This window comes from Hydractinia symbiolongicarpus, chromosome 5 (genome assembly GCF_029227915.1).
Source record: "Hydractinia symbiolongicarpus strain clone_291-10 chromosome 5, HSymV2.1, whole genome shotgun sequence".
Lineage (NCBI taxonomy): Eukaryota > Metazoa > Cnidaria > Hydrozoa > Anthoathecata > Hydractiniidae > Hydractinia > Hydractinia symbiolongicarpus.
The window spans coordinates 20,684,808-20,698,097 of record NC_079879.1 but is presented as its reverse complement, the minus strand read 5'-3'; the positions used below and the strand labels follow the sequence as shown (position 1 = coordinate 20,698,097).

At 32.6% G+C, this 13,290-nt stretch overlaps 2 protein-coding genes across 3 annotated transcripts; both read right to left on the bottom strand.

Annotated features, from left to right (window-relative positions):
- Positions 1-2,962: 2,962 nt before the first annotated feature.
- On the bottom strand, positions 2,963-7,450 carry LOC130645261 (sorbitol dehydrogenase-like). The gene is made up of 9 exons (XM_057451189.1): positions 7,198-7,450; positions 6,984-7,017; positions 6,625-6,789; positions 6,380-6,539; positions 5,951-6,069; positions 5,802-5,867; positions 5,544-5,716; positions 4,743-4,864; positions 2,963-3,453 (listed from the first exon to the last, which is right to left on the bottom strand). Exons 1-9 carry the CDS (start codon positions 7,249-7,251, stop codon positions 3,297-3,299), a joined length of 1,050 nt encoding a protein of 349 aa, XP_057307172.1. The 5' UTR covers positions 7,252-7,450; the 3' UTR covers positions 2,963-3,296.
- Positions 7,451-7,596: 146 nt separating this feature from the next.
- LOC130645262 (sorbitol dehydrogenase-like) lies at positions 7,597-12,704 on the bottom strand. Of its 2 annotated transcripts, XM_057451191.1 has the most exons (4): positions 11,294-12,704; positions 11,115-11,148; positions 9,979-10,130; positions 7,597-9,261 (listed from the first exon to the last, which is right to left on the bottom strand). In XM_057451191.1, the coding sequence occupies exons 3-4, from the start codon at positions 10,067-10,069 to the stop codon at positions 9,098-9,100; spliced, it is 255 nt and encodes an 84-aa protein (XP_057307174.1). In that variant the 5' UTR covers positions 10,070-10,130; positions 11,115-11,148; positions 11,294-12,704; the 3' UTR covers positions 7,597-9,097. The 2 variants fall into 2 exon arrangements, with proteins under 2 accessions (XP_057307174.1, XP_057307173.1); XM_057451190.1 differs by having other exon boundaries at positions 11,115-12,704.
- Between the last annotated feature and the right edge of the window lie 586 nt (positions 12,705-13,290).

Sequence of the window (13,290 nt, the reverse complement as noted above, 5' to 3'; positions counted from 1 at the left end):
AATGAAGAGTATAAAGCAAGAATTAAAAAATAATCAAACAATAACATTTTGCTTTCCTGCCTGCAACAAATTTCCGGTATAGTCTACGACAGACCGGATTTTCAACAGGCTCCAAAAATCTTAATGTAAAGTAAATTAACAAACTCAACTTACATATGCTCTACTAAATTGAATTGTGAACTACACAAGTCACTTTTGAAGTTAAAAATTAATTTGCAAAAAAACACTAGAACACGCAACTACAAAGTTTTAAGTGGCGAAATAATATATTTACAATCTAATATATTTTTCGACTCGTTAACAAAAACAACTTTAAACAACGAAAATTTATTTAAACGTTTCGTAACCATGGTAACATACTTTCATGAATAAAAAAGAAAACATCTTATCACTTCCTACGCACGCTTTTTACACAAAGTGGCGCATTGGGGCTTTGAGGTTACAGGCTCAACTGTTTCTTACTTGTTATCTACTAAAGACCAAATTCACGTTGCTGGAGCTATAATTGAAAGCAAATTTTTACGCACCCTTTTTGTATGACATTTTTAGGTTTTTCTAAAAATCAAGAAATAGATTTGTTGCCATTGTTGTTTTTACAACTACTTTCGTTCTCTTTTTTTTTTCTTCATTGACAACCGTGATAATCGCTTACCATTTGGCTTCTGTTTATTTTTTTATATTTAATTATTATTCTTACTTTTATGTTTTTCATTAATTAATTTATTTAGTTAACCTATTGTTGCTTGTAAAAAAGCGTGGCATTATGATTACAAGACAGCGAACCTTCTTTGTCTGTGTGTTAAAATACGTCTTACTTCGTCTTACTGACCAGTTCAGTTAAAACGCTTGGTTGGATTAACTTGCAGCTTTTTTGCACCTCCTGTTATCAATATGACAAAAAACATTCCTACTGCTCGAAACGCTTAACGTGTTGTATCCTCCGAGAAATAGATATCACGTGAAAAAAGATAATAAATAAAAAGATAATGTTGAAAGTTGAAGCTAGTATTTAGACCATCAATTTTTTATTATCTGTACAATATAGTCCCTTCTGCTCAGGCACATTTTGGCGCTTTTTAAGCGGCATTACTTATTGTCTGACTAGCAAAGTACAGAACCACAATTCGTAAAACTTAACCTTATTTATCAGGTTTATTTATTTATTTCTATTCAGTGATTTTGCGAGGTAGAAAACAAAATCGTATGCAATCGTATACCAAATCTTTATGGAAACATTTTTTTGGATTTTGGAAGCGACCACAAAGTCATAGAACACTATGTATCCCCTCGTCGAGGCAGACTATGCAAGCTCCCTCCCGTCCTCACAAAAATTCAAAAATCACTTTAAACAAAAATGTATGGCAGCCTAAGTTATTTCGGCCATAGACTTTTTAATGCACTACTAAAACACCTGCGTGACCATTCTGGAGATGCTAACTCTTTCAAAAGACTTCTTGACAGATTCCTTGCCAGTATTCCTGATGAGCCACCCCAAAAAAGGAATCGCTGATTCAAACAATCTGATAGATATGTCAGAACAACTTTCTGCGGCTTCTTGTGTCTTACCTTGCAGGGCACTTGAAGCAGAAGTAGTCGCCGGCGTCCACGACGAAGACGAAGTCTAGAAGACGGAAAGATTATCAAAGGTATCAAAGGTAAGGTATTTTCACCACACCACTCGATCTTGTTGTAAGGTGGATTAAAACGACATAATCCTTTCATTTTCAGTGAAAGAAATTATGCTAAAGAGTGCAGATAAATCTTGGTTGTTCAGAAAGAGAAGATAAATGTGAATTGGATTTGCTCAATCACCATGTGCTCTGTTCCATTATCATCTGTCTTTACTAGATTTGAAACGCCTTTGGCTTCCCCCGCTGCATCAAGACTAAATTTTGCGATAAATACCGGTCGCCGTCTCCCTCGCCCGCGAGCCAAATTAATCTTCGTGAAAGTCGTCTATGCCCATAAATTAAAAACCAAAAAGGCTTCACCAATGGATTATGATCTGAATGACGATAGTTCATGTTTAACGCCGTCTACCAGGTGAAGTAGTTCTTTACCGACAATGATTTTTGGTTTTTTCGCCAGTCTGTTTGTTGCTATTTGTTGATAAAATAATTTATATGGCATTATTGGTTTCGAGTTTTTTTATTTAGAAGTTCCGAGATTTTTTTTAACAGAAGTCCCAAAATCTTTTAAAACAAAAGTGTCAAGAACTTGACCCTTCGGTACCATCGTAGGAAATAGAGGAAACCGTCTAAACCGATACAACTGGGACAGCAAACCATTCCAGTTCTAGGACAGTTACTAGGACATTCTCGTCCCCAGAGCTCTTAAGATTAAAATCTCGAAACTTTCGAGTTATCTCTAAGAGCTCTGAAGTCGAGAATGTTTCTAGAAAATATTCACTACAAAGTTTAACAGAATCCAAAATTCCAGTTTGCCTATCATTTATTAATTTTTATTTTTCCTACAAGCTTAACAAAAATCAAGAAGTTCAGACCTCCTTTAAATTTTCTTCACGCACTTTCGTAAAATCAGCTTGCGCCGTGTGCTTTTTGTCTTTTGACAATACGGATCGACGACGGAGAAACTTGTTAGCCGTCAAGTAAGAAAAAGAAACAGGGGAGGATAAAGGTGGAGTCAAATTATTCGCTCATTTCATTTGTCTAGAATAAAGTTTAGGAAATCCTATTTTTTGTAACATGATCTTGCGCTAAAGTTATTACGCGTTGTATTCCTTTGTGTGTATAATTTCTTGCACCTTGATCTTTTGAGTGGTCTGTTTATTACACGCCATATATCGGAAATTGCGGAGATTGAGCTTGTCGTAGCCCCTTAGTTTAAATTTAATTTTTTTCTTATTTCTTAAAAGTTACACTCATAAAATGCAATATTGAATCTGGGAATCACACACAGAGTCTGAAAGGAAGAGAATGAGTCGAAGAACATAATCTGTAGCTGGGAGATATAACTTTATTCTTCTCTTTTTAAAACAGAATGAGAGCGCTCATTCTACTTACAATAAAAGAAGGAAAATAAAGACTGTCTTGCAAATAAAATTATTAATAAAATAAGATTTACAAATAAATTTCTAAGTGTCATGTCATTGTCATGTCATTTGTCATGTTATAAATAAATCATCATCATATATGACCATGTGTAAATGTATCCGAAGCCTTTGATGTTAACTTTATCTTTGGAAAGGTTTTTAAAGACAGTCCATATGGTAACATTGATTCACAAGATGGCTATTTTCATTTTCCACTCCCCTCAGTCTATTTGCATTGACTTCATCACTTTTCACACGAAATCATCACTTTTATAGCATTGTCTTTTCCCGAAGCAGACACCTCAAAAGCATCATGGGATTGCTCAAGTTTGAATCGATGCGTAATCAACGGCTTAACATCGACCTTACCAGAAGCAACCAATTCTAAAGCTGTTGGGTAGCTATAAAATACAAGAGGTGTAAAAATAAAACTTAAAGATTTAGCACAAAAACTGAAATAAATAATTTAACAAACATTAACCAAGGCATCGTATTTCTGCTTGAAGCAAGTAGTATGCTTGGTTATATATCCGTTGATCAGAAGCAACAAGATTTGTATGCCGTCAAATCTTGAGAAAACGCTACAACATATATTTTAACAGTTTAAAACAACCATTCTAACAGAAAACTTCGAAGTTAGACTGGTGTCACTTTACCCTTTCATGTACAACAAATTTTTTCCCCAAAAATAGCAAATTTTTTGTTTATTTTTCTCGTGAATGGCTGACTAACACAGGGTTCAACTATTGTTCAGAGGATATTCGTCTGCTCTTTTATTTCAAGCACTTAACAGCACCTTCCTCTCTCGTAGGAATTTGAAAGGGTGCCCTGTCTTCTGCAATTCCCATGTTTCGTCATAAGACGATACTGAATGAAAGGCTAATGTGGAATGCAGTTATTTTCTTAGCAAATTATAAAATATTGTGATTCCTTCTTGGGCATCCTTTATAGCTAACACCTCTCTACAACAAACACTTCTTGGAAATCGATAAAATGACGGATAAACTCTCAACAGAATCTCTACGTAGCAAACACTTTATAACGGACACATCTCTTTAGGGCAAGGTCCCAATTTAAATTACCCATTAGAACTGACCTCTCTACACCAGGCACACCCAACAAGGGGGCATATAAAACAATTCTTATAAGAAATCTATATTTTATTTGCGACTTATTCTTTAAGTTTATTATTTTGTTTTTCAGCCAGAAAAACAAAAACTCGCAGGGATTTCTTAAGTCTATTTTTTTTTTAAATCTTTCCAATACAGTTAGTATATTCACAATTATCATCTATCCTGCTTCATATCTCATAACCAGCCCCTTAACACACATCGATTCATACCAGAGAAATTGTTAAAGAAATATGAACCAATTTAAAAATGATCTCAACATAGCGGAATTTCTTTATAATGGACACTGACGGTTCCGAAGATGCCCATTATAGAGAAGTTTTATGTGGACCAGTTAAAAAGTTAACACAGGCCGTTAATCAGTTAAAGGAATTTTTTAGAGCTGGAAAAAATTTAAGTTGAAAGTTACAGAGAAAAAATTCCTAATTATTTTTGAAGAAACACTGAGTAAACTTTGAATATTCTATGAAATTACATTACGTTTAATTTCTGTAATTCATGAAATTTATCACCTTACTTAATACTAAAGGCTAGAAATGCTTGTTTTTAACCCTACTCACCAGTTCGCGTATCTGAAAATTCCTCGAACGTCCACTTCACGCACCAGCGCGTTTACTATGGGAAGTGTTATTTCCGATTTTCCCATTCCAACAATAACAAGAACACCGCCAGATTTGGTTGCCTATTAACGAAAAAAATCACTTTTTACGAGAAGAGTAAACGTTATTAACAACAATAGACTTCGAAGTATGTAAATTAGCGTCGCAACAAAGGTTGAATACCAATTTACTCAACTTTGAGATACAGATAAAAGTATTTGCTATCTGGAGTTGCTCAACTTCGTCAACGTTGCCACAATCTATGGTTCCAAGACTAAAATTACTTCGAAAAAACCTCCAAATATTTCCAGTTTTACCAAAAAATGCTTCTGAATGCAAGGTATAAGAGAAATTTCAGATAGACAGCATAATAAACATGCACATGTATTTTTTAAATCGCCTGTCATCGCTTTAGCCATTAACGGTTGTTGATACATCTACTCTATTTTCATTAATGCTAATCATTTCAGTCCCAAATTACAGTGATGTCCCAAAAGTCTTAACCACTTTAAAAACACCCGCAATATGTGCCCATGCCCAAAAACTTAATATTTTAAAAAAAATAACAGTTGAATTTAATTGTCGTATTGAAAAAGTACACACTGAGATAGAGCTTTACAAAAATACTAGCGAAATTTGAAATAAATCAAGGAAATTCATAAATCTCTATGAAAATTATAAATTTAATATGTTACAGTAAAAGTTGTTCTTAGTCCGGCTCAAGTTGGTCAAAAATGATACACTATTGAAAGCATAACATACATATATTCCCGTTTGTATGCTTGACTCTGCCCCTGTACATTCTATTGTTCTATCAGGATCACCAAACGATGAGCGGATATGGTCAGCTACTTCTTTTCCATCCCGAGATGTTACCTTGATCGTCTGATCAGCACCAAGTTTTGAAGCCATTTGCAAGCGATTTGCATCGAGATCTGAAAATATAGAAAAATTAAAAAGAATAAATAAGCGATGATATAAAAAATCTCTCCCACATTGTTTGAAAATGCATTCATTTACCTGTTATAGCGATTCTGCTAGCACCAGCTGCTTTAGCAACCATCAATGTAACCAGACCAATGGGACCTGATAAGAAATAACTTAACTTTAAGCTTTGAATGCAAAACCGAGATGTTTTAACGTCTAAATACTTTGGCAAAGATATTCACCTGCTCCTAGAATTAAAACTGTATCTCCCATAACCACGCCAGCCCTTCTACAAGCATGCACGCCAACAGAGAGAGGTTCCAATAATGCTCCCTCTTCATAGGAAACATGATTCGGCAACCTAAACAATGCAGTTATGCATAAAATTTATCCTGTATTTACACAAAGGAATTAAGTAGAAAGCTTTTTTAAATATTTATAGTGGATTAGAAGATTTAGGCATGAAGTCATGGTAACCTGCACGCTTTTTTATAATTTCATTTTACAGATAAAATGTAGTTAAATAATAAAACATTCATAAGCTTCGTCTATCCTCTGACCCCATGATTTCTGTTCCGCAATACAACAATAAAACATATTAATTTCCGTTTAACTTAGAACGCTTATTGAAAATTGGATCCACAACTTTTACTACTTCTCTGGTCACTTACTTGTAACAGAAATCTGCAGCATGAACATAAAACCGACTTAGTGAACCATCATCAGGAGGCGTAGCGCAGAAGAAAATACTCGAGCATAAGTTATAACGACCTGATTTGCAGAAATTACAAACGCGACATGGAACACCTGGTTCAACAGCAACTCTGTCTCCTGAAAAAAAATAAGCAAATAATTGAAATTCCAATGTGCGTTCTCCATCGCCTTTAAAAACAATACCTGAAATGTTTAATATTACCTTTCTTCAAATGAATGACACCTTCCCCAACGTCAACAACAGTTCCACTAGCTTCGTGACCAAGAACCATGGGATCTTTAACAACGAAATCACCAATTCGGCCATTTTTCAAATAATGCACATCAGAACCACAAATACCAACTGAATGCATTTTCAGCAAGACCTCTAGAACACATACAAAAAAAATAAAACGAGTTTCCAAAATGTGAATTTGTAACAGGATCCTATTTTTTAACTTGTACATTAGAAAATACAAGAATTCTGAGTAATAGAATAGTTAAAACTTGCATGCATCGCATAACCTTTGTAGATTCTCACAAAATATTTCTTTCAACAGTGTCAGAGTATTTGTAACGTACCATTTTGACCAGGTTTTCGCACTGGTCTTTGTTCCTAAATACACACAAACAATATTTAGCACCCTGACATGGGTGGAGTTAGTAAACTTTACAAAATTCAGTGTCTCACTTTTGAGAGTACCTAAACTGACAAAGAGTTTGTCAAATTTTTTTTACAAAAAGCTTGTTAAAGCTACACTCGGCTTGGAAAAACATGATTAGTAAACATACTTACTAATCTCATATCACCAATACCATGCAACACCAAGGATAAGTTGTCTTCACCCATTTTTTATACTCTTCTAGGACAGTCTTGCAAATTAAAACTTATTCGTGTTACACAACCTTATTCATGAAAACAATTAAAACAAGAGTCGTCAGTCGGTCGGTCGGTCGGTCGGTCGGTTGGTCGGTCGGTCGGTCGGTCAGTCAGTCAGTCAGTCAGTCAGTCAAAGAGAGACCGTCTCAAAAACATGTTCAGCCACAGTATATCATAACAAACCAAACAACGAGAACAGAAGTGCTAATCAAATTCTATAAGTATAGCGTTGACATCATTAACAAAAAATGCTGATCTTTTAGCTTAAGTATTTCACACTTAATGAAATCAAGTAAAAGAAACAACAACATGCGGTCTAATAAATCAAATTAGAATTCCTTATTAAACCATACACCTTGAAGTTGGAAAAAGAAATAACAGAGTTGGTCACAGAATTTAAAATAAAATTAAAAATTAAAAATAATAAAATCAAAGCAATTAATATATCATTAGGTTAAAATTAAATATATTGAGATTCTATAAATTCACTGTAAAAATATACTTAATTACATAGGTATAGTTTGTTTTTAAAAATATAAATAAACAACAGAGAATACAGTGTAGCTAAGCTCAAAAGAAAAGACTAAAGACATCAGGGACACTAGAAAAAAATTTATTAGTGTCAGTGTAGTGTCAGCAAAGTATCAATCGGCAGTATTTCTAAAGGAGGAATTTTAAGAGAGCACAAAAACAGGGAGTATACGCTTAAAGCTTGCCTTTAGTGAATAAACACGTTGGTAAGAGCTTTAAAAGTTGTCTATGCATGTTTTTACCTTTTGGTAAAATCTTTATCGGCTCCTGGAACTCGAAAGTTTAGCTAATTATGTGAAATTATGGCATTGAGAATGATAGTCAGGGTGACTTGACTGAATAATATTATTCATGGTAAATGTATAAAATATTAAACTGGATAAGCAAAAACATATTTATATCACCACTATCTTGTTAAACCCTTAAAAAAGCACCTCATTTATTCCCAATACATTACGTCAAGCATTAATGAGCATAACTATAAAAACTTTTAAGTCAAAAATGTTTAAACCGATCAAGATTTTTCCAAAATAATAAAAAAATAAAAAACACTTTTTCAAACTCTTTCATATGAATTCCAGTTATTTTTTTGCAGAATGTAACATTTAAGCAAATTCAATCAATTCTTTGATTATTCCACCTATTTCAAGGAACACTAGTAAATAACCACACTATAATATAACGAGCTTCTTCCCTATCAGGATGGTAGACTGTTTTAAACATATCTGGAAAAGCAGCTATTATATAATATAATATAATATAATATCTATATTACACCCGTATACGTCTGTCCGTCCGTCCGTCTGTCACGCAAAATGGTGGCTTACCTGCGCAGGTAGCGAGACGCTCGCAATGCAGTATAAAAAGAACGAGCGAACCCGTGGATTTTTCCACGGGCTAACGACTAGTAATAAACAGATACACAGATATGAACAAGAAAATAATTTAAAACATCTTGATAAAAAAGATGCAAGTGAAGGTGCAATATCAAACAGAAATTGACTGTCTGTTGTAATCATGTATTGATGTAGACGCAAAGCCACAAGTATGTTCACCATTATCGCCTTTTTTATTTAAATTAGATTAATTATGACCTTTCACACGAAATCATAACCTTTACAGCAATGTCCTTTCTTGATGTAGAAAGCATTGTGAGATTGTTCCAGTTTAAACCATGAGTAATCAGTTGTTTCACATCAACTTTGCCAGATGCTACTAATTCCAATGCAATATCATTTCTTCTAAACAAAACCTGAAATCAGTTCATAAAATATTTAGTCTCCACTTACTTGTAACAAAAATCTGCAGCATGAACATAAAACCGACTTAGTGAACCATCATCGGGAGGTGTAGCACAGAAGACAGTTTTTGGGCACAAATTATAACGACCTGATTTGCAAAAATTGCAAACATAACATCCAACTCCTGGTTCTATAGCAACTCTATCACCTAAAAAAGTTCAATAAGAAAGTAAATGCCAGGAGAATAATAAAAAGGTTACCTAAATTGGTACATATGAACTAAAAATTGTAGGCTAAACAGAACAGATTCCAAAATAACAAGCCTGTTATATTATACACCTAAATTAAGCTATATGTTCACTTTCATTATACAACAACTTAAATTTTTCAAAAGTGTCCAAGCAAAACATTAGGAGGTCTGGGACAAGTAAATTTTTGCAAATTAGTTGTTTAAGAATGCTTTAATTTACAGGATATACTGGTAAATAAATACATTTTCCTGAAATTTGCCTTAATAATTTTTGTAGATGCTGTAAATCCAGTGATTTAGGTAGCACTAATTTATGTACAACCTAAGAATATATATTTGCTTACCAGAGCTTTTACAAATAAAGTATATGTTTCTAAATGAGCAACGAAGAATGCAATACTTTAGGAACTACAGGAAATTGAAAGATTTTATGTTATAAATTTTTACAGATGACTAAAATTAAAATGTTTGTGAACTTTATATTGTGCATTTAGGCTAAATCTGCAAACAATAAGTTCCACACAAGGTTTCACAAAAAATTTGTTCCCTACTTTTCCAAACGTTTCCTGTCATATCAACACCTAATTCAGAAAGGTGTGCAGTTGATCGAGTGATCATAACCAAAAGTGCAGAAGAAATGTGCATGACACAACACCAACATTTTTATCATTTTACCTTTTACTAAATGAGTGACACCTTCTCCAACCTCAACAACAGTTCCACTAGACTCATGACCAAGAACCAACAAAATCACCAATTCTGCCATCTTTTTAAGAAATGCACATCAGATCCACAAATGCCAACAGAATGCATTTTCAACAAAACTTCTACAAGTAAAAAATAATGCTAAAACTGACAAGTATTTAAATTGACAATACGAAAATCCTCCAGTTTCTTGAATCTTTAAGTTTAAAGATGGCATGTAAATATGATATTCTCTCTGAAACAAAAACAACAACAATAGGGTAATTGATTTTTTAAATAGATTTTTTAGATGATTTATTGACTAAATACTCATTAAGACAGAATATATTCACGAAAGTATATCCCTGGATAAATTCTTTATTTTTGAAAACCTTCTCTTAGCAAAATCAAATCAAATAATTCTTATTACATATAACTTAACATGGAAGTTATGTCAGTAAGGATTTGTTTGTTCAGCTTAAATATCTTCAAATTAAAACACAAGAATACTTATGAACTTTATATTCTAGGCATTTTTCATGTGGGAAATGATGTCAAACCTATTTTGTTGCAGAGCTGTTGTTTAATAAGTCTTTTTAAATTTTAAGACTTCTTATTTATTCTGACTTCTGAAGATATTTGCATTTTAACATTTAAAGTAAGTCTTGCTTTTTGGGACAGTCAATGGAATGTACTCACAAATGTTTAGATATTTAGATTTAAATGCACAAGAATAAAAACACACCAAGAATGTGCTATGCATGTTGTAGCCACCTAAATTTTGAGTTATAAATTAATAATTTTGGAACATTTGCAAATCTGTTTAAAATTAAATTTTGTGGGTAAGCTTTCATGAGCAGCTTTTCTAATTCAATTTATTTGATGTCAGAGATTGCCGCCATGATGTTATTTGCCTGCTTCACATTAGCAAACTTGTGTTTCATTTCAGCAGTTTACATTTTGTTTTGCGATTGAAGAAACAAGAGAAATACTTTTGTAAGTTCAAGTCAAAAACATTTTTTCATGCTTCAATATTTGCCTCAGCAAATACCAAGTGCTGACATGAAATAAAAAGGCTGACTCTGCATGTATTTAGATAACAAATTGTTACATGTATACATACACACCATTTTTACTAGGCTTTGGCACTGGTCTTTCTTCCTAAATACAAAATGAGATTTACAAGCATTAATTCATCATATCTATTTTTTTATAACAGGATGAAAAAAAATTAAACACATGACATTCCATACCACATCACAAACAAATCAATAAAAATCATATGCAATCAAACTTGTATACATACGGTCAACTTAAGAAATGGTTGTCTTGTCTTGGGCAGGTGGTAGCATTTTCACTTCTTTGAGACAGCCAGCCTCCATCGTGGCTATCTTTACATTTTTTTATCTTTCACTTTTCACCACAACTTGTAGAATGCCTGAATCTTGTTTGAAATAGTGCAAGTGTTACAATCTTAAGTTTGCAAACTTTATTGTAAATGCTTTACTACTAGAAAAGCAGGGACGTTGAAAATTGTGAACCCCAAACATTTTAACTGAGTGTTTAAGTACTTTGACATTTTTAAACCTTGAACTTTACCTTTAAACTTTAAACAAAATAGAAATGTAGAAGAGGAACTTCTACATTTCCATTTTGTTTCTAGTGTCTAATTCATTTTTTAATATTTATTTTTAGCTGATCATTTCCTGATATTATATAATACTATGATCCGAGAAAAAAACAGACTTTTTTTTGAGAAAACAAGACAAAAGACAAAAATAATTAGTTATTTTGTCAGGAGAAATGAAAAATAATGAATAATTAGACAGAATGGTCTTAGACTCAAATGTGCTTCAACACAGGTGGAAGTCGCTTAGAAGTGGTCATAATAGCAGGTTTGACTGTATACGCATGTACCGTATACATACATACCAATCTCACCAATACCATGTAACACCAAGGATAAGTTGTTGTCCACCATCCTCTGTATATTAACACGTAGAATTCTTATTTGTAACTATTGTTATTGTTTGAAAATCTGCTAACAATTCGACACAACAAAACAGTAGGTCCAGATATACCATTGTGAAAAGACAAGTTGATTTCAAATGAAAGAGTTTGAAAAGTTGTTTATGAAGGTAAGCTTTAACACCTAAAAAGTATTCCTGAAGTTCTTAAAACATAAAAAAATAAGTACACATTCCCATTGGCTACATGTATAGGGCTATGATTTTTCAAAGTATTTTGCTAAAATTTATAAAATACAAAATTAATAACAGCAAGAATTGCGATTATTAAGGTCGATTAAGTACTTTGTATTGAGTAAAGTAGGCTGTTAAAACTTCTACCTATAAGATTTTTAAGTTTTCATTGTCTAAAACAATAAAACTATATAAAAGAATTGATGTTATACCAATGCACAGCTTTGTGAACAACTGCTTCCATTTTGTATGTTTGTATATATAAATTTTTTTCTGAGAATCTGACCCCTGTTAAATCTAAAATGATGCCAATATATAATCGTTTTTAAATTATATTTTTTAATGTTACTGTTACCTAAGGTATCTACAATCTCTCTGCTATACTTCTGAAAATTGTAATTCTTTCACACCCGTACAACAGTTATAGTTTATTTAAAAAATGAACAACATGATCACTAGTTACATTTATTTCATTTCATAAAAGTTTTACAAAGAATTTTTCTTCTCTCTGCACATCTAAAATAAAAATAATAATACAAATAAAATAAAACTAATAAAGTTTTAATCTTATAAAAAGAACAAATTTTTTATCTATTTTTTCTGCGATCAAATGACTGACACCATTAATATATGGGAATACTTGGAATTTAAAATCCATGCAAACCTTTATATTCATTGTTAGGAAACTTTTTGGATGGATTTCGATTTACTACCATGACCCTTTGACGCCCACAGGACACTGGTAGCCTCCTGCCATAATTCAAAACTTTATGTCATCTTACGTCGTCAAAGTTTAAAGAAAACAATTTTCATGGAATAAAATTTTGACAAATTCCGAAAAGTTCACAATTTATTGTTCCAATTTGCGAAAAATCCCTGTTTCGCAAGAAATTATACTTTCCTGTTATACTTTTTTATTTATATACTTTAAAACAAAACTTACCAACTCTTCCACCTATTCTTCCTTCTTTTTTGGACTATTCACCGCAACATAATGATATACAACAACCAAAAGAAACAAAGTAACACCAAGAAAATTCGCAAAAACAGCAAGCTGGTTATCTGTAATCATGATGATTTTTTTAAAGTCACTACAGAAAAA